Source organism: Mesocricetus auratus, unplaced genomic scaffold (assembly GCF_017639785.1).
Source record: "Mesocricetus auratus isolate SY011 unplaced genomic scaffold, BCM_Maur_2.0 Super-Scaffold_4256, whole genome shotgun sequence".
In the NCBI taxonomy this organism is placed as follows: domain Eukaryota; kingdom Metazoa; phylum Chordata; class Mammalia; order Rodentia; family Cricetidae; genus Mesocricetus; species Mesocricetus auratus.
Window position 1 is genome coordinate 99,168,237 of NW_024429182.1, and position 24,726 is coordinate 99,192,962.

Consider the following 24,726-nt stretch of genomic DNA (forward strand, 5'->3'; position numbering starts at 1 on the left):
CCCTGCTGGACCCTGCATACCTACTAAACACAGGCTCTTGGGAGCAAGGGCCACTTCGTCATCCCAGGACTTAACTTCGAGAATGACATAAGGTAGACACAAGCATTTGGTGGTTTGAAAACATACATGCTAATGAGACCTAGGAAGAGGAATGTCAAATGCAGGGAAAGGCTAATATACACAAAGTCTGTGCTTTTAATGGTCTGGAAACCTAAGGGCACACAAGAGCTGACTGGTCAGGGAACATCATGGAAGTGACAGTTTTATTACTGCTGGGTGATGTTTAACAGAACCAAAATTTCATTTTTTGGGAAGACAAGCAAAATTGATCTCAACAAGACTAACCTTGAAAAAAGAGAGAAGGCACAAATTAATATTGGTTATAAAAAAGAGCTACATGTAAATAGAGATAGTTAAAAATTTGAAAGAATAATATTATCAAGTTTATTTCAATAAAATTTAAAATTAGAAAATATCAGTATCAACTTCTGGAACTCGCTCAAGGAGAAATAGAAAACCTGAACAAATGAATTGCATTGGAGATGTCTAAATTGTAGTAAAATATATTAATGAAAAAAGCAGGTCCAGAGGATATATAGGAGAATCCGATCCAATATTCAAGGAGCACTCCCTCTTACACAACTTGTTCCAAACAACTTAAAAGAGGGGAGTCTATTCATCTAATTTTATAACCTCATCCTAATTTATATGAATCCAATATGAAAAATGAAATTGCAGACCAATTTCACTTACAAATATGCATGCCAGTGTTTTAAGTTAAAAACAGCAAGCCAAGCTCAGCATAAAAACAAAACAAAACAAAAAAACCATTTCTTTTATCTAAGCAAGGTTCATCCCAGGACAATAGATATGCCTTAGTGTCAGGAAGAAATCTATTAACCAGACATCAGTTGATAGAGAAAATTTATTCAATAGGATCTAACAGCCACACACATTTTTAAAAATTCCTAGCAAAGTAAGAGAATGAGGAGTCTCCTAACCTGTTCTCTGAGAAACAGAGCAGACTTCATCCTTAATAATGTTAGAAGCAGTTCTGTGTCCCCAGACAGACATCTATTATCCCTCAAAACAACAGTGGATATTCTAATGAATGCAAAGCACAACACAAACAAGACATAGACACATTGGAAGCATGTCAACAGATTACTATTTGCTAGAAATATATAATCATCGCCCAGACAACTAATTACAGTGTGATAAGGTTACAAAACACAGATTAACTTAGAAAAATAAATGCATCAGGGCAATAATAAATTAGTAAATGTAATCAATCTGCTCCTCACAAAGGGAACAATAATTAAAGAAGAGCAGAAAATAAGAGAAAATGAGAGTGTGGTGTTAGTTCAGGTTAATGAAACAGACAAGGGATCCAGAAATAATATCCAAGTATATGTGATGCTTCTGCACTAGAAGAGACATCAGCTATTAATGGGTGAAAAGTAAGCCTTTAAAAAGGGTATGGGACAAATGACACATGTGATGGGAGAGGGGAAAGCTTTAATGTTTACTTTGTTTTTATGTGTGTGTGTGTGTGATCACCTAGAGCTGGATTACAGTACTTACGAGTTGCCTAACATGGGTGCTGAGAACTCAGGTTCACTGCAAGAGCAGCAATTGCTCTTAATTGCTAAGTTATCTCTATAGCTAAACCTATCTCCAGCCCTAGGAGATTTAATCCCCAAGTCAGTCTATAAATGAATATAAATACCCAGTGAGGGCCAGGTGGTGATGGCGGTGGTGCATGCCTTTAATCCCACCATTCGGGAGGCAGAGGCAGGCTGATCTCTGTGAGTTTGAGGCCAGCCTGGTCTACAAGAGCTAGTTCTAGGGCAGCTAGGGCTACACAGAGAAACCCTGTCACAAAAAAACAAAAACAACAACAAAAATCAAATAAGGTTGCTACAGACTAAACTGTAAAAAGATAAAATAAGACTTCAAAAACTATATAGATATATGGCTATATATCTATATAAGATCTTATGAAGGAAAATTATATAAGTAAAGGATGCAACTTGAGTAAAAAGCATGTTTAGTATGTTTTCATAAGGGCAACTTAATTCCTTAAAAACAGACAGCAGTGTTTTTCCAGAGATAGCCTCAAGTCTAACTTAGCAACAAGAATAGGTTTGAGGGTTCCACTTTAAACCTGTCCAGTAGAAAGCCTGAGGACATGGCCCAGGGATCTGAAGCCTGGAAAATTCTCAAGGTGGTTCTTCCACATCCTGAAGTTTGAGAAACCCAACTTAGGAAGAGGCCATAACCTGGGCTGGCTACAGAATCACTGAGAATTTTAGAATGTTCAGGTGTCCAGACTGTACCCTAGATGAACTACATCAGAATTTCTGGGTGGGACACTGATACATCAGCATTTAAAAAAAAGCATGTATGTGTACCCATATGTGCACGGGCACATCTGTACATGTGTGCATGTAGAGGCCAGAGGTTGGCATTAAGTGTTTCCCTTGGTCCTGCTCCACCTTATTTTTTGACACAGGTCTTTCACTGAGCCTGGAACTCACTGATGCAGCTAGGCTAGCTGGACGTTAAGCTCCGGGGATTTGTCACTGCTTGTTCCAGAACTGGGATTACAGGAGCATGCATCCTCACCTGACATTTTACGTGGGTTCTGGACTCAGGCTCTCACGCTTACCTTACACAGCAATCACTTTACTAACTGAGCTATCTCTCCAGGCCCTGCATCAGCATTTTAAAAGACTACTATGCAGTGAGGTTGAGGCACTCATCCTAGGCAGAGCCTTGTGCCAAGAGGTCTGTGGGTCCGACTGGCCTTCCCTGGGTGAACATTTCCCTCTGGTGTACCTTGGTGGAAATCAGGCTTTATTCCAGTTACAGAAGACATGATCTTCTTCCTTAGGTAGAATTAAAACTTTCTCATTGGTACCCTCGAACCCTGGTTGGCATATAGCAGGGCTTGGTGGTCACTTTATTCTGTAAATTAAACCATATGAAACTAAAGGGAATTTATCAATATGTAGGTGAATAAACTTTTCACTAAGCCCTAAAAATCCCATACGATCAAAAACCTTGGCACAGAATTCAGTTATGAAACATACAAACAGTACGGAACAAAGCCCTTCTCTTCGAGTGCTCATGAGATGGGGAGATGTGGGCAAACATATTTGACAAGCAAGCAAAGACCAAAGAGTTCATATAGTACACTGTGATTGGAAAGGAAGGAATCATTCTGAAAGACAGGACCAAGGAAGGTGTTGAAGGGTCAGTATCTCAGGTTGTCTTGAGGTATTGCTAGGACTTAGGAAGTAGAAAATTAGGGAATGTGTAGTTGGTGCATAGAGAGAGAGCCGAGTCAGATGGGCCTTCTCCCTCACCTTCATTCAAGGCTGGAAGGCAGACACCAAAGGCTCTTTTTTCTTTCTGATTTCCTCTTACTGCTTTCAGTTTTCAAGTATTTTGCCTCTGGTTTATTAATTCCACCTCCCAGAGCCTCTACTGATTTCATCTAGGAAGAGTTTGTCATTAGCATTTCTTCAGGGAGCACCTGCTACCACATCCATCCCTATTTAGCTGACAGCCAGGGCAATGGGGTTGACTGGGAGGAGAATTTTAATCCCTTCCTTGTGACTCATCTATTTCCTAATCGAGGATGCTGGGTAGAATGTCACAAAAATGACTTCCCAATAAAATCCACCTTTAAGACACGGTCCTCGATTTTATAGCATCATCTATGTAAAAAGAATATATTATAATTTTATCAACCTCATGATTATGAATAATGACAAAGATAGCTCAGACACCATTTGAGTGCAAAAATCCCAGGCAAGTGTGATGGGTTATGAATCAGATGAGCTGCTGAACAGGACAATGTCTCAAAAACCAGAGTCAGCCAGGAAAGAAGATGTTATTTACTGACTGTTATTTAGCATATGTATGATTCTGCATATCAAATGTACATCACATTACAGACCAGTATATGATGATGATAATGGATCATACATCTTTTTCTCTCTACTAAAGGAAACTGCTCACATGGCTGTCATATGATGTATGTCACTTGTAAAGCCCAAGAGAGAAACCAGCTGCTATGGAGTAAACATATGATGATTTATGGAGAGTGGCAGAAGAAAAGGTTTTAGAAATCAAATTGTCATCGACATGGAACCTAATTTGGTTTCTATGGTGATATTAGGCCACTCTGCAGTAATGTGGAGCATACTTAAATTAAGGATCTATCCAGAATCATAGCAATAAAAGGAATGTCAGACAATAGGCAGGGAAAAAAAAACCAAGTTCCAGATAGGCCTATATATCCCAAACATTTTTCTCTACAGTATATTTATGTTAATTTATAGAATATACTACTTCCTCACAGACACTTTCACCCAAAGTCCATCATTTTTCTAGACTCGATTAGTGTTTCTTCTGCAACAACAACAACAACAGAAACAAAGTAAATTTCACAACAAATTTGTCATAAATTCAAATCGCTCATTAAAGAAGTGTCTGTCTTTTAGCAAGGCTCATTTAATGTTTCAAAATACAGCAAAAGGGAACAAATGGCCATAAAGTCATATGTATGTATTTTATAGAAAAGGTTATTTAAAAAAATTGAGACACTCAAAGATTGTCCCTGGTAGGTTGATAGACTTCTGGTAGGTGGTAAAGGTGATCATTCTCACAGACATCAAGAGAATTGTGTCCCCTACTCAGTCTAACCATCCAGCATTTGTGTCATGAGAAACATGCAGCAGGGCGTGGCTACTACAGGTAAGGGTGTTGTGGGAAATTGCTATGTGGAACAAAGGCACAGAATAACATTTGGAGTGAGGTGCCTCTGACGGCCATGCTCATTTTCTGACCGTTTGGCTCAGCTTCCACAAACAGAACAACCCCAGCCAGCTCAGAAACCTAAAATGAGAGTGATCGCTCGAGGCAGTGTGGGAACCTTGGACTGGCATGATCTCTGTGAAGGTGAGGAAGGTCCTGCCAGGTGGTTGGTAAAGTTCCACCCGCCAGAGTAGGGCGAATAGAAACAGGAAGATGAAAGAGTCGGGAATCCTGTGTCAGGCTACCCACAGGCTTCTCAGATAACGGGCCAGGACTTGTGAACAAGGAAGCCATGGCAGAACTAGAAAAGCATGTCTGTCTTTGTGGGCTTTTAAATGCTCCTGCTTGTCCATTCCCTTCTCTCCATTACTATAAACATTATTGTGAAAACCCCGCTTCTCTGGGGCTGTCCAAGGAGAGGGAGCTTCGTCCCTGCTTGACCCAGAGCTTTGAAAGGGTGTGATATACCACTCCTGGGAGACCAGTATGGTTGTGACACCAGTTAACCCAGAGAGAGAGAGAGCTAGTGGGAGGCAGAACTCAGGAAGACATAGAATTCTGGGGCAGGGGTCTGATTTTGTCTTAACAAGAGAGTTCTGTATCTGACAGTCTTCTGCTGTGTGTGGAGTGCTGGCCATGTCCACTTAACAAGGCCATAATTCTGACCTGAGGCCACAGATAGTGCTGGCAGAAGACAATGACTCTGTAGCCCTTGCTACCACACCTGCAGGGAAAAGGCACCTAACTAACTATGGCAAGGATGAAGGCCCCAAGCAGCCACACCTAAACAACACTAACTCACTCACTCATCACGCACACCTTCTTCCTCAAAACCCCAAGTTTGGTGTTATATGTTCAAGTCAATCAGGATCTATCACGTAATTGATGTTGGTTGGAACACAAAGGCCTGAGAGCTAAACATTCAGAAATACACACTGGATGGATGAAGGGTGACAGAGTCAGCTGGAAGGCCACAAATGCAGCACAGAATTCTAGGTGTGTGTGTGTGTGTGTGTGTGTGTGTGTGTGTGTGTAAAATGGGGGACCTTTCCATCCTTAAACACATTCATTTACAAGGAATGTGCCAGAGAGGATAAGAAACACATCTACTGAACACAGACGGAGAAGGGAGCTTCCTCGCTAGGGAAGAGGGCTGTTGAGATCTAGGAAGCAGAAACTAGAATAAGGCAGCATCATGTAGAAGATTATAATGGAAACAAAAAACTCCTACTATGTGCCAGGCATGGCCAGTCCTCATGAGTCACCTCTCTCGATCCTCCCAACAGCTAGCACAATGAGTGTCACATAGTCAAAACTATACAGAAAATGTCACTTTACATCAGTACTTGTGTGGACAGTCCTAAGATAACTACTATTGATTACATCTTACAGGTAAGATCTTGAGGTGCAGGAAGGTCAAGAAGCTGGGCTAATGTGTCAAAGCTACTGAAGAAGCAGGAGGAAAATGACTTCCAAGTACCCGCGGTTGAGAAGGAGGCATTTTCCAAGGATGTGTGAGGAATGCAGAGATGGGTGTGGCGCTTGAGTGTCTGCCGGGGACTGGGAGAATCCAGCTGAGGCCAAGAGAAAGAAATGGACTAGGGAGGAGAGAGGATTGCTTGGGTGACAGTGGAGCCAACTGGGAGAGGGAGGGCAGGGCAGTATCCAGGCTAAGGCAGCAGGTGGATTGGGTGGGGCAGGAGGAAAGCACACTTAAGCTGAAGGAAACTGGCAAGGTCTCTGGGGCAGGTAGGGTGCTGAGCTAGGCAGCAAGGAGGGCAGTGTGGTTTAGGGGTGGCACAAAGAACAAGCTGGGAAGACCAGGGTGGAAAATGTTAAGGGCTTTCCAAGGGGCAGGGCAGAGAAGTCTGGGCTGTGAGGGTTCTGGAATGTGGCTAGGAAGAGGGCATGGTCTGGCACTGGAGAGGAGGCTGAAGGAGAAGCTTTCAGTGGGGAAAAGAGGATGAGGGTGACCAGAGTCACCTGCTGCCCCTGTCTCACCTGTAGGAGCTGCTCACTGTATTCGTCACCTCCTCTCGGATTTGCCTATTGAGGGCATCTGCCACGGCGCGCCCTTTGCCACCTTCGAGCCCTGCGGCTTGGGCATAGGCAGTGGTTGTTTGCTCGTGCCCCTCAGAGCGATGCACCATCCAGGCCGGCCCCGCCTTCCTGCGTGTGTCACGCTCGTCTGCTCCAGAGGCCTTGCCAGCTGCAGGGCCACCCTCCTGGGTCAGGGACTGGGCCGGGGGCAGCGGTTTTTCTTCGTGCCCTTCGGTGCGAGTCACCATCCATGCCGGCCCCGCCTTCCTGCGTGTGTCACTCTGGTCTGCACCAGAGGCCTTGCCAGCTGCAGGGCCGCCCTCCTGGGTCAGGGACTGGGCCGGGGGCAGCGGTTTTTCTTCGTGCCCTTCGGTGCGAGTCACCATCCACGCGGGCCCGGCCTTCCTGCGCGTGTCACGCTGGTCTGCACCAGAGGCCTTGCCAGCTGCAGGGCCGCCCTCCTGGGTCAGGGACTGGGCCGGGGGCAGCGGTTTTTCCTCGTGCCCTTCGGTGCGAGTCACCATCCAGGCCGGCCCCGCCTTCCTGCGTGTGTCACTCTGGTCTGCACCAGAGGCCTTGCCAGCTGCAGGGCCACCCTCCTGGGTCAGGGACTGGGCCGGAGGCAGAGGCGTCTCCTCGTGCCCTTCGGTGCGAGTCACCATCCACGCGGGCCCGGCCTTCCTGCGCGTGTCACGCTGGTCTGCACCAGAGGCCTTGCCAGCTGCAGGGCCGCCCTCCTGGGTCAGGGACTGGGCCGGGGGCAGCGGTTTTTCTTCGTGCCCTTCGGTGCGAGTCACCATCCATGCCGGCCCCGCCTTCCTGCGTGTGTCACTCTGGTCTGCTCCAGAGGCCTTGCCAGCTGCAGGGCCGCCCTCCTGGGTCAGGGACTGGGCCGGGGGCAGCGGTTTTTCTTCGTGCCCTTCGGTGCGAGTCACCATCCATGCCGGCCCCGCCTTCCTGCGTGTGTCACGCTCGTCTGCTCCAGAGGCCTTGCCAGCTGCAGGGCCACCCTCCTGGGTCAGGGACTGGGCCGGGGGCAGAGGCTTCTCCTCGTGCCCTTCGGTGCGAGTCACCATCCAGGCCGGCCCCGCCTTCCTGCGTGTGTCACGCTGGTCTGCACCAGAGGCCTTGCCAGCTGCAGGGCCACCCTCCTGGGTCAGGGACTGGGCCGGAGGCAGAGGCGTCTCCTCGTGCCCTTCGGTGCGAGTCACCATCCACGCGGGCCCGGCCTTCCTGCGTGTGTCGCGCAGGTCTGCAACAGAGGCCTTGCCAGCTGCAGGGCCGCCCTCCTGGGTCAGGGACTGGGCCGGGGGCAGCGGTTTTTCCTCGTGCCCTTCGGTGCGAGTCACCATCCAGGCGGGCCCGGCCCTCCTGCGTGTGTCGCGCAGGTCTGCTCCGGACGCCTTTCCTGCCGCCGGCACCCCGGCTCCTCCAGCGCCTTCCGGGTCCCGGGCTTCCGCAGAGGTCTGCATGATCCCGCGCTCTTGGCTCTGCGGCCGACGCTTGGGCACCCCAAGAACAGATGGGGAAGGTTGCGAAGTCGAAGGAATCTGCACCGGCTTGGGGATCCAGGGGTGGTCCCCGCGGCGAGGGAGGGGCCAGGCGCGGAAGTCCTTCTGGTACTGGGTCTCGCGCTCGAAGGGCGCGTCGGACGGCTGGTACTCGCTGCGCGGCCGGCAGCTGGGCTCTGGCCGCTGCACCTTCCAAGCGCGGTAGTCCTGTCGCATCACCGAGTCCGCGGGGCCTGAGCCGGAAGTAGAGCCCGAGGCCGCGCCCAGACCCAGCCCGCTCCGGCCGGGGGCGGTTGCAGTCTCCCGGTCGCCGCTGGGCCTAGGCGCCGGCCCTGTTGCCCGGGCAACTACATCCGACTCGCCCTGGGCCGGCTGCGTCTCTATGGCGACAGCCCGCGAGGGGGGCGCTATCGCTGACTGCAGCGGCGCTGGCGGCTGCGGCGGGGCTCCTGGATGATCCGTGGCCTCTGAGTACTTAGTGAAAACCAGCGGCACCGCAATGTCCGCCTTGTCCAGCTGGTTCCAGAAGCGGGCGATGCAGCAGGCCCTTGTGATGCACGGCCACGCCATGATGCTTGGTGTAAAACCGGTCCTCTCTCTTTTGGTAGTCCTAAATCAAACCTCTGATCTCCCTTTAACCCCAACCCAGACCCGCCAATGTGGTTCCCACCGCTTCCTCCCCCTAGCAGCTGTTTGCCTTGTCCTCCTCCCTCAGAGAGCACCCGGAGACGAGGTATAGCAGAGATAAAGTCCTTAAAGTCCCTCGATTACCAGCTGCAAACGCCTTCGGCAGGACCTGCGGTGGCCGGTGACGAATGGGAGCGAGGCGCGGCGACGTCCCAGAGTACAGGCCTAGGGCGTCTGGGCGCGCCCTCCCTGCGGCTACGGTGTCGCGGAGACCCCAGCCGAGCGAGGAGATGCTTGGCAAGGAGGCTGAGGGCTTAAGCCATGGCGCAGAGAGAGAGAGCTGGGCAGAATCCGCAAACAGGCTCGTGTCTCCTTTCCGTCCGGTTCTAGTTGACCGCCTAGCAGGGCTCGGCAGCGGTCACCTCCAACCCAGACAGAGCAGAGAGCACAGTTGCCTCTACCCTATTGATACCCCTGGTGATGCTGCAGCCGCTGCCGCCGCCGTCTCTGCTGCAGAGAGGCGGCCCCACCCTTTTTTGCGGCTCAGCAGGGGCGGGGGTGATCAAGAAAAGATGCTGAGAGTGTGCGCGCTGCAGAAAAAAATCACCTGCTGTCGTCAGTGCGCGCTGCTGAGAGGTTGCCCTCTCCCTATCCCCTCCTCCTTTCTCTCCAGCAGCTCCTCCCTCTGTTCCCAGGCAACAGCAGAACTGGGTCCTTGGTAGGTTCAAGTCTCAAGCTCTGGAGGCCTTGCTGTCCTTGGGTTGCTGGCTTCACATCCTGGATCCAGCCCCTGGAAGAGTGCATGTATTAAATTAAAAAGTATAGAAACGACCTTCCCATTGAAATGTCTGTGTCCGAATAGATGCTTTGTTCATTTTTTAATTTTTATTTTATTTTTAATTATGTGCTTGCGTCTATGTATGCGTATATGCTCGAGGGAGTGGGTGCCTGTTGAGGCCAGAAGGCCAGAGGTGTCTAGCTCCGCTGGTGTTGGAGTTATGGTTGTTATGAGCTCCCATCCCACCCTGTGTGAGTAGTGGGACTCAAACTCGGGTCCTCTGAAACATCAAAGTTTTTAACCACTCAGCTATTTGTTCAGCCCCTGAACTGATACTTTAAAAAGGGAGGCTGCTGTTAGTGGTCAGTCACAAGGCTGTACTTACACTCAGTGCTGCTGGCTCCTTACCTGAACCACGCCTGTCCATATATAGGGCTTCCCCAGGCAGACGAGATTGGGAGATGCAGACCCAATGGCACTCTGGCTGCTCCTTTTCTAAGCAATCCTTGAGAAGCTGTGCTCTCTACCCTCTCAGGGAAAAACTCGTTCTTCAGTCCAGAGGCTGCAATGGGGGAAAGGAAGATTCTGGAAAGGGGTTTAAGGAGGGAGGGAAACGGTCGGGCAGGAGAGAGTTCCTTAGGAAACGGCAAGAACTGCCCTAAAGGGACCCTATGCTGTGTTCTCGCCTTACTTTCTACTTTGGAGCGAACAGATTTGGGGGTCTAATGAACCTGGTTTGACTCTGATAGTCTCTTTGTGACTTGGGTGGTCTCCTGCTGTAGTCGCCTGGAGAGGAACGGAGGAGCTAACAGGTGTCTCGGTTTCCTGAGGACGGTTAAGTGCTCCCAGCAGACACCTGTGAGCAGTCCAATCAGATATTCAGGGATTTAGATCCTGGCTTCTGGATTTCTGACTGCAAGGTCATGGGCAAATCGTGGCAGCCTTCTGACCCTTAATGTCGTTTCTGAATGAGGGTATCTATTCTGAACTTGCAAAGTTATTCTAAACGCTAAAATGACCCAATGCACTGGAGATATTTAGCTGCAGCACCTGGCATATGATAATGGCTCCTTCAGCTGCTACTGTTAATATTCAAAAGGCTGGTCCAGAAGACCCACAGGCAGGACCTGGAGAATAGGCCCCTTAGAAGCCTGCTCCAGGACACCCCTTGCTTCTTTGTTAAAAAAAAATCATTTTTAAAAACTGTCTTTGCTTTTAATTAAATTAATTTATATATGTAGGTGATATGTATGTACATGTCCAAGGGAGGACATTTGGGTATTCTGCTCTATCAATCGCTACCTTTTTCTCTTGAGACAAGGTTTCCCTCTGAACTGGGGCTAGGCTGACTGGTCAGCAAACCTCCTTAAATTCTTCTGGCTCTGCCCCTCACAATGCCTGCCAGGGTCCCAGGTACTTGCCTGGCCACACTCTGATTTTTACTTCACTGCACAGGATTCCAACTCATGTTCTCCTGCTTGCACAGCAAGAAAACTGTACCAGGAGGCCAGAATTCTAGGAAGAAAGAGCACATTGTCCCCAGATCTGTCCCACTGATTTAACCCTTAAGAAGGAGACAAGATCATGTTCTTCATGATACAGGTTAGGTCAAAAAGTAAGCAGTGTTTCAGGTTAGAACTGACCTAGTCTAGTAATAAGCCCTAAGGACTCTTCCTATATTTCCTTAGCTTGGTATCTCATTTCTTTTTTCCTGGGCTAAGTAATTTTTTATACTTATTTATAGTTTATTTATCCATTCACCTACTGAATGGCATGCTGGTTGCTTCAATGTTTGAGGAATTATAAATAAAGCTGCTAAAACAGTGTATATGTTTTTCTACTAACATAAGCTTTGGATTCGTTTGGGTAATTATTGAGGCACAGGAGTGGGAGCCCATGGCCAAAGGATGGTTAGTTTTGTAACAAAGCAAACTGTCTTCCACTGTGATTGTACCAGTTTTGAGTTCTCTGTATTAACAAATGGGAGATCCTGTCTCTCCACTCCTTGCTGGTGTTTGGTGCTGCCTGTAGTTCTGTTTCATTGTTGCTTTAATTTGCAAGTCTCTAGCAACATACTATATTGAGCATTTTTCTTATGCCATTTTTCCCAGGTACAACTTCTTTGGCGAGGGATCTGTTCAAGGGTTGTCTTTCAGCCTCCACATGCATGCTATGGCACGCACTCACGAACGCATGCACACACACATGCACGCACACACAATAAATGTAAAAATCTAATAATAGTGTTTATCCTAGGAGTGAGCACTGGTTTAATAGCAAAACTCTGTACATATAATTCCACCCACAACAGAATAAAATGAAAGAGCATACATCATCTCAAAAGTATTATCATATTTGACACCCAATAATCAGTTCTGAAAATATGCTGGAGGGTAGACTTTCCCTAATACATCAAGGACACCTACCCTGCTCTATGCTTTATTGTGAATTGCTGGGCTCTTTCCTTCTGCTACCACCAACATGGGACACAGTCACAAGGCTTTGGTGATGAAGCTATGTATGTCTTGGAGGATTCACAGAACTGCTGCTGAGGCTGCCATGAGATCAGAGATAGGAAAGAAAGAAAGCAGAATAATGTCATCTTTGAATCCTGAAATCAGAATTAAAAAAATGATAGTATTTTAGGGTTGTAAAACATTTATTTGAAGTCCTAGAGTATCAATGTAATGAAATGACAGAGTTTCAGAATCATAAACTAAATAAATATTAAATATTAGGTTAAATACGAGAAAATAGAAATCTCAGACTCATACACACATGTACATAATAAACACATGCACACTTCTTCACTGGTTGTTGCTATAGGCTATCAAAGACTGAATGTATGTGTCCACCAAACACATATGTTGCTAAAAACCCTAACACTAAGGAGCTAATATTAGGGAAAATATAGAGAGGTCATGAGGGCCGACCCCCATTCCTTCAGATAAATACCCTTATAAGAAGAGGAAGAGCGGGCAGGCAGTGGTGGCGCACGCCTTTAATCCCAGCACTCGGGAGGCAGAGGTAGGCGGATCTCTGTGAGTTCGAGGCTGAGCTGGACCGATAGCCTCCAAAACAATACAGAGAAACCCTGTCTCGTAAAAACCAAAAAAAAAAAAAAAAAAAAAAAAGGAAGAGGCCAGAATTACGAGTTCGCAGCATCTGGAAAGCAGGAAATGGGTCCTCACCAGACACCACTGCTGTCAGTGCTTTGATCTTGTACTTCCCAGGCCCTGGAACTGTGGGAAATGAACACATGTTGTTTCGACTCTGGGCCTATAGTGTTTTTATGTAAACCCCAAAGAGGCTAAGATAGACAGTGAACATGTCTTCTTTTTATTGAACTAAAAGAAAAAGTTCCTTTAGACCACATGAGAACATTTTGAAGACATTTTTTTTGAAAAGTGTAAAGTCCTCAGATTTCTAAGTATTCTGTCACTCATCATCAGGTCCAAATATTACATTAAGCAAGATCACATGATACTGCGTGACTCTTTAGTTACTCATGGAATTTTCATCTGTTAATTTTAACAACTATTGATGTCTCTTGTCTAGAACACATATCACAATAATGTTTGTCAAATGGTGATTTTTCTGAATCCACTTTTCCTTCTACATTTACTATCTGGAGTCTTCACTTATAACACTATGGATTCAGGGATATTTCTCTTGTGGGTTTAATACATTATTTCATTTTTATTTTGAGGATTATATTGTTCAGATTTTGCAAGTGGGAGTCCTTGGTGATGGCTCTGAGACACCTTTAAGAGCATGGCCCAGATACATTTTAAATTCCATCCTAAACATACTCCTTGCCTGCCTTCCTCCGATGTTGCCATCATGTGGAAGAAAGTATAAATGCATGTTTTGTACAGACTTGACTTGGGTGTCACTGGACTTTCCATGTGTTTTGTTCGTGTGTCTTTCAGTACTGTCCTATGACACTCATTCCATCTATGATTGACATCACAGAGGTCATAGAACTAACTGCTCCATCACCACGCCGCCTCTTCTTCAGCACACCCTCCCGGATCACCTTGATTTCTCCAGCAACTACTGGTTTAGTCTCTGAAGTCCTGGCATTTGAGAGTTTTACATAGATGCAATTATGGCACAGGTTTTCCTGGAGGTTGTCTTTTTTCTTTCACTTAATTTGTAAAAATTTATCCAAACTGTTGCACGTTCCATTTTGTGGACAAGTAGTATTCCATTGTCTAGATATGCTGTTCTCTTTTTTTGTAAAAGAACATTTGAGCTGTTTCTATTTGGGATTTTTGTTTGTTTGTTTTTTGAGACAGGGTTTCTCTGTGTCTTTAGAGGCTGCCCTGGAACTAGCTCTTGTAGACCAGGCTGGTCTTGAACTCACAGAGATCCTGAGTGCTGGGATTAAAGGTGCGTGTCACCAATGCCTTGCTTCTATTTAGGAATATTAAAACATTATACTTTTATTAATTCTATGTACAAGTATTCTATTTATTTCTCTATTTGTTTCTCATGAGCACAGATACTAAGTTCTATAGCATGCATGTTTAACTTTTAAAAACAGCCAGACTGATTTCCAGTGGCTCTACTATTTTACATTTTCATCAGCAATGAATGACAGATCCAGTTTCCTTATACACTTGAAAGGCACCAGTGGTGTGTGTGTGTGTGTGTGTGTGTGTGTGTGTGTGTGTGTGTGTGTGATTTTTCAAAACAGGGTTTTCTCTGTGCAACAGTCCTGGCTGTAACTCACTTTGTAGACAAGGCTGACCTCAAACTCACCGAGATCTGCCTGTCCTTACCTCCCTAGTGCTGGACTGAAAGGTAGGCACCATCATTCCTGGTGCACCAGTGATTTTTATTTTGGCCATTCCAATAAATACACGATATTATATTCATAACCTTTCCATCACTGTGACTAGAGGAAAGGTTTGCTTTGGATCAGTGTTATGGGCATCAGTCTATGGTCATTTGACACCCTTGTTATCTTAGTTCTTTTTCTCTTGTTGTGACAAAACACCACAAAAGGAACCTTATAGAAGGGTTTGTTTGGGACTTGCAGTTCTAGAGGAATAAGAGTACATAACCATCACAGGAGGGAAACACAGCAACAAGCTCCAGGCATTGGCAGCAGGAACAGCTGAGAGCTCACATCTCCAACTACAGACAGGAAACAGAGAGAACTAGCTCAAGCAGACAGTCTTTTGATGCTCCAACCCCCCCCAACACACACAGACACACACAGACACAGACACACAGACACACACAGACACACAGACACACACAGACACAGACACACACAGACACACAGACACACACACACACACACACACACACACACACACACACACACACACCAATGACATGTTTCCTCAGCAAGGCCATAACTTCCAAGTCCCCAAACAGTATTCGCATGCCCGGTCTGTGGGAGCATTCTTATTTAAACCACCACACTTGCCTTTATGGCGGTTATGAGGCAGTACAATGTGACAGGGAGCCCCATGGCAGAAGATCTCTCACCTCAGGGCAGCTGGTAAACAAAGACAGAGAACAAGAAGGTTCCAACATCCCCAGGGCAGGCCCCCAATATCCTAACTTCTTTGCAGAAAGCAGCAATGTCAAAGGTTCCACCAGCTCCCAACAGAGCCACAACTAGGAACCAGACCTTCAAAAGCATGTTTTTAAAAAGTCAAGACTTAAACCACAGCATATTACAGGTTTTGCTGTGCATTGCCCTTTATCTGTGATGTGGAGCATCTTCCCATGACTTCCTTGGAAGGATGTACTTTGAATATGCAGCATCAAGTTTAACTGTGATCATAGATGAACCATCATTGTTAGCTGGACCAGTTTCAGACTGCTCAGGAAACACTGTTGAGTGTCTGTGAGGCTGTTTCCAGGGAGGCTTCACATTTGTGAATATGGGCAACACCATCTCCGTGAGGTCAGGACTGAAAAGAGGAAAACAGGATTGGGCCCATTGGCTTACACCTTTTACCCCATCACCCAAGAGGCAGAGGCAAGAGGGTCTCTGTGAGTTCAGGGTCAGCCTGGTCTACATAGTGAATTCCAAGCCAGATCCTACCTCAAGCCCACAGATATCCTTCGACCTCTGCCTCCCAAGTGCTGGGATCAAAGGCGTGTGACACCACCATCCAGCTTATTTTCCTGAACTTTAATAAGGATGTTCCAGTAACTCCCCATTAAGCATGATGGTGAATTTTGACATAAAATATTTAGAAACTATCCATCAACTTCTGTTTGACTCAGAAAGCCTTGTAAAAAAAACTCAAGGAGATATGATGAACTTATAAAAATGCTTTTCCAGTCTCTTTATAGACGACCATATCTTTTCCACTTTGATTTGTCAACATATTTAATTATAATAAGTCATTCCTATTCAGCCATGCTTGCTTTTTTTTAATAGAACACCAATTCAGAGGTGATGTATTGTTCTTTTGAATGTGCTTCAGAATACCCCTTACTAGATGGTTAGGGATTATTGTATTGATGATCATGAGTAAGTCTGATCTATCATTCTCCTTTTGCTTTTCCTCAGGGTGGCTGGCTTTCTGAGGTGTGGCAATGCCTTCCTCTCCCATGCTCTTCGAAGGGCAAATGGAATTCCAGCTGCACTCTTCCTGATGACCTGCCATAACTCACCTGTGACTCCTCTGCACCCTGGGGACCTCCATGTACCTGTCACAGGGATCATGTCATTTCCTCTTGAGGATCCATTCTCAGCATCCCACTACCCCTGGATAAAATCTAGATTCCCAGCCGTGGCTTTCAAGACCCTACATGAGGCTTGCTTGGGTCTGTGCACACCTTGCCCTCACCCAGTCCCCTGCTGTTGCCTGTGCTCCAGTCATCTTGCAGCCTGTGACTGAAACACACATTGGTGTGAGGTCCCTCAGTCCTTTTCTGTCACCCTTCTTCCTTAATATATACTACTCTGGAATCACCCTGCTCACTTAGAAAACCTAGTTGTTGTTAGATGTTGGTGGTATACATCTTTTTTTTTTTTTGGTTTATATGAGACAGGGTTTCTCTGTATTGTTTTGGAGGCTATCTGTCCAGCCTAGCCTTGAACTCACAGAGATCCGCCTGTCTCTGCCTCCCGAGTGCTGGGATTAAAGGCGTGCGCCACCACCGCGCGGCCGGTGGTATACATCTTTAATCCCAGCACTTGGGAAGTAGAGGCAGGAAGATCTCTGAGTTTGAGGCCAGCCTGGTCTACAGACTGAGTTCCAGGACAGCCTTACTGTTACAAAGAGAAACCTTATCTCGAAAAAGCAAAAACAAAAATTGAAAACCACAAACAAACAAACCAAAACAAGAACCTATTTGTGTGTAGTGCCCCCTCAGCCACCCCCGCTGTTAGCTGACAAGCTCTCTGAGTTCCCTGGGGTTTTTCTTGCTTTATTTACCATATTTCCATCTTAAAATTATATTTATCACAAGTTCATATTAAAAAGAAATTCATTGAATGAATCAGAGAATCAGTAAAAGAGACACTCTGAAAGAAAACTGGGACCATTGTTAGAGAAAGATAGGAAGATGTCAGCTAGGACAGAGTTCAGATCTAACAAGTTGAAAAATAGCAAAGAAGCCAAGTGACACATCCAGGTAGAACTTTGGAGACAGGATGAAGGGAAATGAAGAGGACTGGGTGTGTAGATGTGGAAGCTACTCTCACACTTTGCTTGATGCATGTCTTCACCCACCTGCTCTAGTGTGTCTAGTGGTAATGGTGGTGCTGAGACGGGATGGTGATGGTGGCGATTAAAGGGATGGGGTAGTGGTGGCAGATGATGGAAATGATGATGGCAGAGGTAGGAACGGAAATGATGGTAATAATTTCGGTGGTAGTGATAGTGATAAGGGCGATACTAATGGAGATGGTGATGATGGTAAAGATGGTGGTGATGGAGGTAGTGACGGTGGTGCCTTAGTTAGGGTTTTATTGCTGTAAAGAGGCACCATGACCACAGAAACTCTTATAAAGGAAAACACTTAATTGGGACTGGCTTACAGTTACAGAGGATTAATCCATTATCATCATGGTGAGAATCATGGTGTCAGGCAGGCAGACATGGTGCTGGAGAGTCCTACATCTTGATTTGCAGGCAGCAGAAGGAGACTGTGTACCACATGGGATGTAGCTTGAGCATATAAGACCTCAAAGCCCACCCCCATAGTGACGCTTCCTCCAAAAAGGCCACACATACTCCAACAAGGCTATACCTCCTAATAAGGCCACCCCCTATGGGTCAAGTATTCAAACACATGAGTCTATGGGAGTCATACCTATTCAAACCACCACAGGTGGCAATGGTGGTGGTGGTGGCAGTGATAATGGAGATAATGATGGCAGGGGTAGGTTTGTTAGTTGTTGAGTGAAGCCTTCCCACCAGCCTGGTTCCAGAGTCGCATCAGTCCCAAATAAACACACAAGAGGCTATATTAATTATGAAGCTGTTGGCAATTTGCTTGGTTTCTTACTGGCTATCTCTGACTTAAGTATTTCCCCATAATTGTTAATCTAAGTACTTTCTCTTACCGGAGAAAGGGATCTGGACCTCTTATTCCTATGGTGGCTACATCATGACTCCTTGTGTTTCTCTTTCCCAGAGTCCTCTTCAACTCCTAGTCCCACCTATCTTGCTTCCCTATTGGCCAACAGTGCTTTATTGACTTATACACAGGAATTCCCCACCAGTTAGTGATGGTCATAATTTTGGTGGTAGTGATATTTGATTGGGGATGTTCTTCTGTATACATGTTCCTCTTATTGGTTGATGAATAAAACACCGTTTGGCCAGTAGAGGCAGGAACATAGGTGGGTCTAGGAGACAAGGAGGTTGCTGGGGAGAGAGGTGCCAGAAAGGGACGCCATGTAGCCACCAAAGGAATAACAGGCTCAGGCATTCTCCAGTAAGCCAAGACCGTGTGGAAATACATAGATTTATAGAAATGGGTTAGTAATTAAGACAGAGACTAGCCAATAAGAAGCCCTAGCCATTGGCCAACAGTTTTGTAATTAATATAGCATCTGTGTGTTGCTGGGGCTGAAGTGGCTGTGGGACCTGTCTGGACAAGAAACTCCAGCAACAGATGTTGATGGTGGTGGTGGTGATGAGGACATTGGTGATGCTGATGATGGTGGTGATGTAGATGATGATAATGGTGGTAGTGACAGTGGTGACACTGATATGAGGGTGGTGTCTGGATCATCAAGCGGGGAAGTGTTGTCCATTGTTACGTGAGCAGCACTTAAAAATAGGTTGACAGTGGCCAGGCCAAGTCTGTGCTGCCATCTTTACAGGATGACTACAGCTTGAACAGAAACTGGACACCAGCCATGCACTTCCTGTAAGGAAAATGCATCAACGGCAATCTATCAAACTGGTTTGCTGACAGAGACTGTTTCATGATGAGTGTTCAGAGTACTTTTTTTCTATTTTAAAATATAAGCATTCTGTTTGGGCTTAAATAGTAAGGCCAAGTACAGTGGCATGAGGAAGGAGTTTTTCATTGGTCAATTTGCACTTGATAACTAGAAAAGAGTGAGGTCTTGAACCCAGCCCAGAGGATATACATTTAGCCTTCTGCACCTCTGCAGAAAGACAGGGGCCACTAGACTAGAGACACTGGGAATAGTGAAGGGAGAGCAGGGGCTGCTGGGACTAGAGAAACACCTCTGCCAGGAGGCCAAGTGAGAACACACGCCTGTGCAGTGGCCCAGTCTCCATCAGCAGTGAAGAAAACAGGCCGTCCCATCTTCCTCACATAGGATCAAATACCCGGGTGTCCTCATGCCAAGAACCAGGGAAGTGGGAAAGGAAGCTGGCCAGACTAACAGTATCGGTGACTGAACAGACTGTGGACTAAAAATAGGTGGAGGAGAGGAAACCATTGCATATCACACGAGCCCACGCCTTCTGGCTCCACTGATACCATTCACCACATCCCACAGTGAGTTTGGGACACTGGAAATTCGAGCAAAGTGTGGGAGAGCCTGTGCTTCTGGCCTCTCTCCACTTATCTTGGAGTTCATAGAGGAGACAAACGTGAAGAAAGCTGGAACTGAGCCAGCATCATGCAGTCATGCATAGGTGATTCATAGAGCACCACAAGGGAACAGGTAGCACAGGCTGGAGAAGCTGAGAATTTCCCAAATGTCCCCAGAGAAGAGATCAAACCTCTGCCCCTTTTCTTCTCCTCTCCAGGACCTTGAGGGCACAGCAGGAGTGACCTTGATGACCATGGAAGTGAGGTGCTGGGGCCCCTCCTTCCCCAACCACCAGCCCTACTATGGGGAAGCCCCAACATTTTTGAGGTCCAGGCCTCATCAAAGAGACTCAAGATGCTTTAATTGCTTTATAGCTTCAAACTTAGGTTTCCAAGGACTTACACAGAGAGTAGTGGTCCAGGAGGCAGAGGCAGACAGATAGATCTCTGTGTGTTTGAGGTCAGCCTGGTCTACATGGAGTTCCAGGACAGCTAGAGCTACATAGAGAGACCCTGTCTTAAAAAAATAATACAAAACAAACAAACAAAAAACTTCCACTTGAATTATGGAAGCTCTCAGAAAAATGTATGGTTTCTAAAATGTGATCAGAAATCAGCAGTATCAAAATAAACAAATTTGGAGTAGGGAGTTGGCCCAGTCAGTAAGTGCTTGCTGTGTGAGCATGGGGACTTGAGTTTGGGCTCCCAACATTTACATAAAAAGCCAGGCACAAGCCACCCGGCCTGTGGTGACACTCACCTTTAATCCTGGCACTGGGGAGGCAGGGGCAGGCAGATCTCTGTGAGTTCAAAACCAACCTGATCCACAGAGTGAGTTCCAGGACAGCCAGGACTGTTACATAGAGAAACCCAGTCCTCACAAAAAAAAAAAAAAAGCAAAAAAAAGCCAGGCGTAGCAGTAATCCCAGAGATAGGGAGGAGGACACAGTCTAAATGAAATCTACAAGAAACAAGATACTTAACAATTACTTCTGGTCTCCTCATACATGTGCACACATATGCACATGTACAAACATGTAAAAACATACAATATATATCCTTACCCCCAAATAAATAATCAAATAAATGTCTACAAGTGCAGGGTTTTTTTTAAGATTTGTTTATGGAGCTTAGCAGTTAAGAGCACTGACTGCTCTTCCAGAGGATCCCAGCACCCACATGGCAGCTCACAATTGTCAGTAACTCTACTTCCAGGGGATCCAACACCCTAACACAAGCATACATGTAGACAAAGTATCAATGCAAATGAAATAAAAATAAATAAACTCTAAAAAAGATTGTGAATGCCGGCATGTATGTATGTATGTATATATATATATATGTGTGTGTGTGTGTGTGTGTGTGTGTGTGTGTGTGTGTGTGTACTATATGAGTGTCTATTGCTCTCAGATACCAGGAGGGAGCACTGAACCCTGGAATTAGCGTTACAGACAGTTGTGAGCCACCTAAGTACTATGCAGGAACAGAAAGTACTGTGAATATTTTAGTCATCTCTCCAGCCTCTACAAGTACAGTTTTATGCCAATTAATCAAGAGGAACCCAGGTCAACTACAACTCAGTTGTTATACATTCAAGTTCAATTTTCAAAAACAGAATGAGTAATGCCCTCTTCCCCAAACTGGAGATGATAAAAATCCTTTTAAAACATTTACAGCAGTAAATAGGATTTAATGCAGGAGCAATTTATAATGCTCATTAAGATGAAGGCAGACCTCAGGTTCCAGAAGGCCTTAACAGAACTCTACTAGCCTGGCAGAGCAAGGTCTCTTAGGGTCACAGCAGTTTCCTACAGAGGGAAATGGAACTGAGGGTCACAATTGAGCAGGTGGGGTGACACTGGGATTATTTCCATTAATAGCTGTGGTTTCTTAAGAAACAGTGGTGAGGTCCAAAGGTAAGGGGCCCCATGGACTGCACACAGGAACAAACCCTGTCTGTGCCCTTCCCTGCCTGAGCAAGAGAGAAACACAGTTAGAAACAGGCTCCAGAAACGCCACTGGTTTCTGCTCTGTGGAGGAGGGGATGGATGGGATGTGATGGCCAGAAGAGTAAGGAAACCCTGTCTCAAAAAACAAACAAAAGAGAGAGAGAGAGAGAGAGAGAGAGAGAGAGAGAGAGAGAGAGAGAGAGAGAGAGAGAGAGAGAGTCACACCTTTCCCCTCCCACTGGCAGGCTTCAGAAGGAAGTGATATTTGTTTCTCAAAGACAGGCCAGGACAGTCAGGTGGGCATGGCAGTGCACTTGCACGCCTTTAATCCCAGCACTTGAGAGGCAGGACAGGTGCTTTTCTGTGAGTTCAAGGCCAGCCTGGTCTATATAGTGAGTCCCAGGACAGTCAGGGCTACATAGTAGACACTGTTTCAAAAAAAAAAAACAAACAAACAAAACCAAACAAACAAGTGGGTTCATACAAAGAGGTGACCACTAGCTGAGGATTTTGCTGCAGGGACGGAAGAGAAAAATGTTAGGGAACTGAGACAAGTGGGACCTGGGGAGGGCCTGTTATTGTCCCAGGCGGCTGTGTCAAGGCAAGAGGAGGTGCATTAAACCAAGTTTGGGGCATTAATTGAAGTCATACAAGGCCTTTGGAGACTGGGTATCCAGAAAGGGCCTGCTTGTCCCATGCCCAAAGACATGTGCCCACATCTTACCACCCCCAACCCCCAACTTCTGAGAGCCTAGGGAGGCCAGCATGCACACTTGTGGTTGGGCATTTTACTATAGGCTGCCCTGGATAGTCCAGACTCTTGAGTTTGGTAGGCAATCCTTGGCTGCTCAAACAGAAGCTTCAGTGATAAAGTCATGTGCTTTGTCTTTGGGGTCAGAGTGTCGGACAGAGGACTAAACAACAGAAACCGATACTTATGGAGTCTGGAAGTCAGGGTCTGTGATGGGTAATGCTGACTGTGAGCCTGACTGGATTTAGAATCAACTAGAAAAGACACATATGGGTGTGTCTGTGAAACATTTCCAGAGGGTTTTGCTGAGAAGGAAACCTCCCCCAGAGTGTAGATGGTGCCATCCACCATGAGCTGAGATTACAGGCTGCACAGAAAGGACAAAGGAGGAAACCAGCTGAGCAGAGGTGGTGTGTATGTCTCTGTTTTCTGTCTGTGAACATAATGTGGCCAGCTGCCCTGTGTTCCCACACCATGCCTTCTCCTCCATGGCGGAATATACCCCTAACCCCAAGTCAATACAAACCCTTCCACATTGAAGTTGCTTTTGCTTGGATATTCTGTCATAGCAATGAGAAAGTACAGTGTTGTTGCTAGAGTTTCTTCTCCTGCCAGGTCCCACTGCCGCCTTGCCCCAAATGAGCACACAAACGCTATATTAATTATAAAACTATTGGCCGGTGACTAGGGCTTCTAGCTCTGTCTTAATTATTAACCCATTTCTATAAATCTATGTATTTCTACATGGTCTTATCTTGCCAGAGAAAGGTCCGGACCTATTACTCCTTCCTCAGCTACATGGCACCTCTTTGTGCTCTCTCTCTCTCTCTCTCTCTCTCTCTGCCTACCTTTCCCAGAATTCTCTGCATCTCCTAGTCCCACCTATCTTCCTGTCTCTATTGGCCAAACAGTGTTTTATTCATCAACCAATAAGAGAAACATAACGTAATACCAAGCTTAATTGTGTGTCAGCAAAGTGGGTTCCCTTGGATGCTCTGTGAGAGGCCCTATCGTCTTGCCGTGTTCCGTCTCCTGGTGCGGCCCCTCCCTTGTATTCAAAGAGCATCTTCCCCAGTGTCTCTTGTCCATCCCCGTGTAGCCTCCTTCTGTGCCTCTGGTCCTCTGTTGCCCTCTTATAAGGATCATTGTGATTACATTGGACAACCAAGCATAGGATAGGTGAGGTGATTTCAGACTCTTTCCTTAAGTCATACCTGCCACATTCCTCTTGACAGTACATAAAGTACACGGTTTGTGGGGTTAAGATATGGATGCCTCGGGTGGGGGCGGGAATGTTTATCCTTCTGTATATGTCCAGCAAATGCATCATTATCAGAGCATTCTGTCCTGAGACCCAACCCTGTAGCTGTAACACTTGGGCCCAGTGGTTATGCTCTAGTCAAGCAAGATTGGAAACAGCAAGGTTGAACAGCACTGAAGGCTCGATAGATTTCTCAAAGCCTCCACCATGCCAGCTTTAAACCCAGTTCACCACAGGCTTACTGACAGCATCACACATCACAGTGTGGACACTGCTGCACAGGCCGGCCTGCTGCACTGGCTGTGCAGCCTACAGAACCTCAGAAGCGTGGGCACTTCCTTCAGCTCTTAGAAAGGGTGGAGTGGGGGAGAGAAAGGCTGCCTTCACATTTCCTCACACATCCCCCAGGGGGAGGTGAACGGAGCTCCCTGGGTTAGAGATTCCTGTTTGCTGCCCTGAAGGAGTTCACCTCACAACGTAAAACTGAGAAGTGCCACAGTCCTGGCATTAATCTGGGAGAGAGAACGAAGTTCACGTTGGCCATGCTGGTTTGAAATTCCTTGTAATGTCCAAGTGAAGAACACGACTTCTGGACTGGAACCGTGATCTTGGAGTTGTCATCCACACAGGAGAAAGGCCACCTGTGTGAGGAACAGAAAAAAATTCCAGGACCTAGTGGGTTCACAATGATCACATTAAAATGAACGAAGGCAGAGAAGGTGCCATTACTGGGTGAGCTGAAGTGATTTACACATCCGAATGTTGCCTCTGAAGATGAAGCAACGTCTCATCCTCATAGTACCTGACACTCGGCGCAGAAGTTCAGAATCCTCCATCCTGACAGAAGAATAGACAGCTCTTCTTCAGGCAAAGCCAACAACGTGGGACCAGTCAACTGACATCCAACTAACCCTTGCTTCTGCTTTCTGAGCCATCCATCACCAGCCAAGCCTTCGGAGTCCTTCTGCCTGCAGATTCTCATA

The 24,726-nt window shown here is 46.4% G+C and overlaps 1 protein-coding gene and 1 long non-coding RNA gene across 4 annotated transcripts in view; one reads left to right on the top strand and one right to left on the bottom strand.

The window, feature by feature from the left end:
• Map6 (microtubule associated protein 6) overlaps positions 1-9,100 on the bottom strand; it is a 75,316-nt gene extending 66,216 nt beyond the window's left edge. For 2 of the 3 annotated variants that reach the window (XM_021229505.2, XM_040758226.1), the window contains exon 1: positions 6,829-9,100. In XM_021229505.2, coding sequence (XP_021085164.2) covers positions 6,829-8,948 — 2,120 coding nt within the window. In that variant the 5' untranslated portion in view covers positions 8,949-9,100. The remainder of the gene's footprint in view (positions 1-6,828) is intronic. The other variant, XM_040758221.1, reaches the window with a different exon arrangement.
• On the top strand, positions 8,891-9,576 carry LOC121144475. Its single transcript, XR_005881840.1, has 2 exons — positions 8,891-8,982; positions 9,094-9,576. It is a non-coding gene; the product is annotated as an uncharacterized LOC121144475 (long non-coding RNA).
• Positions 9,577-24,726: the final 15,150 nt, after the last annotated feature.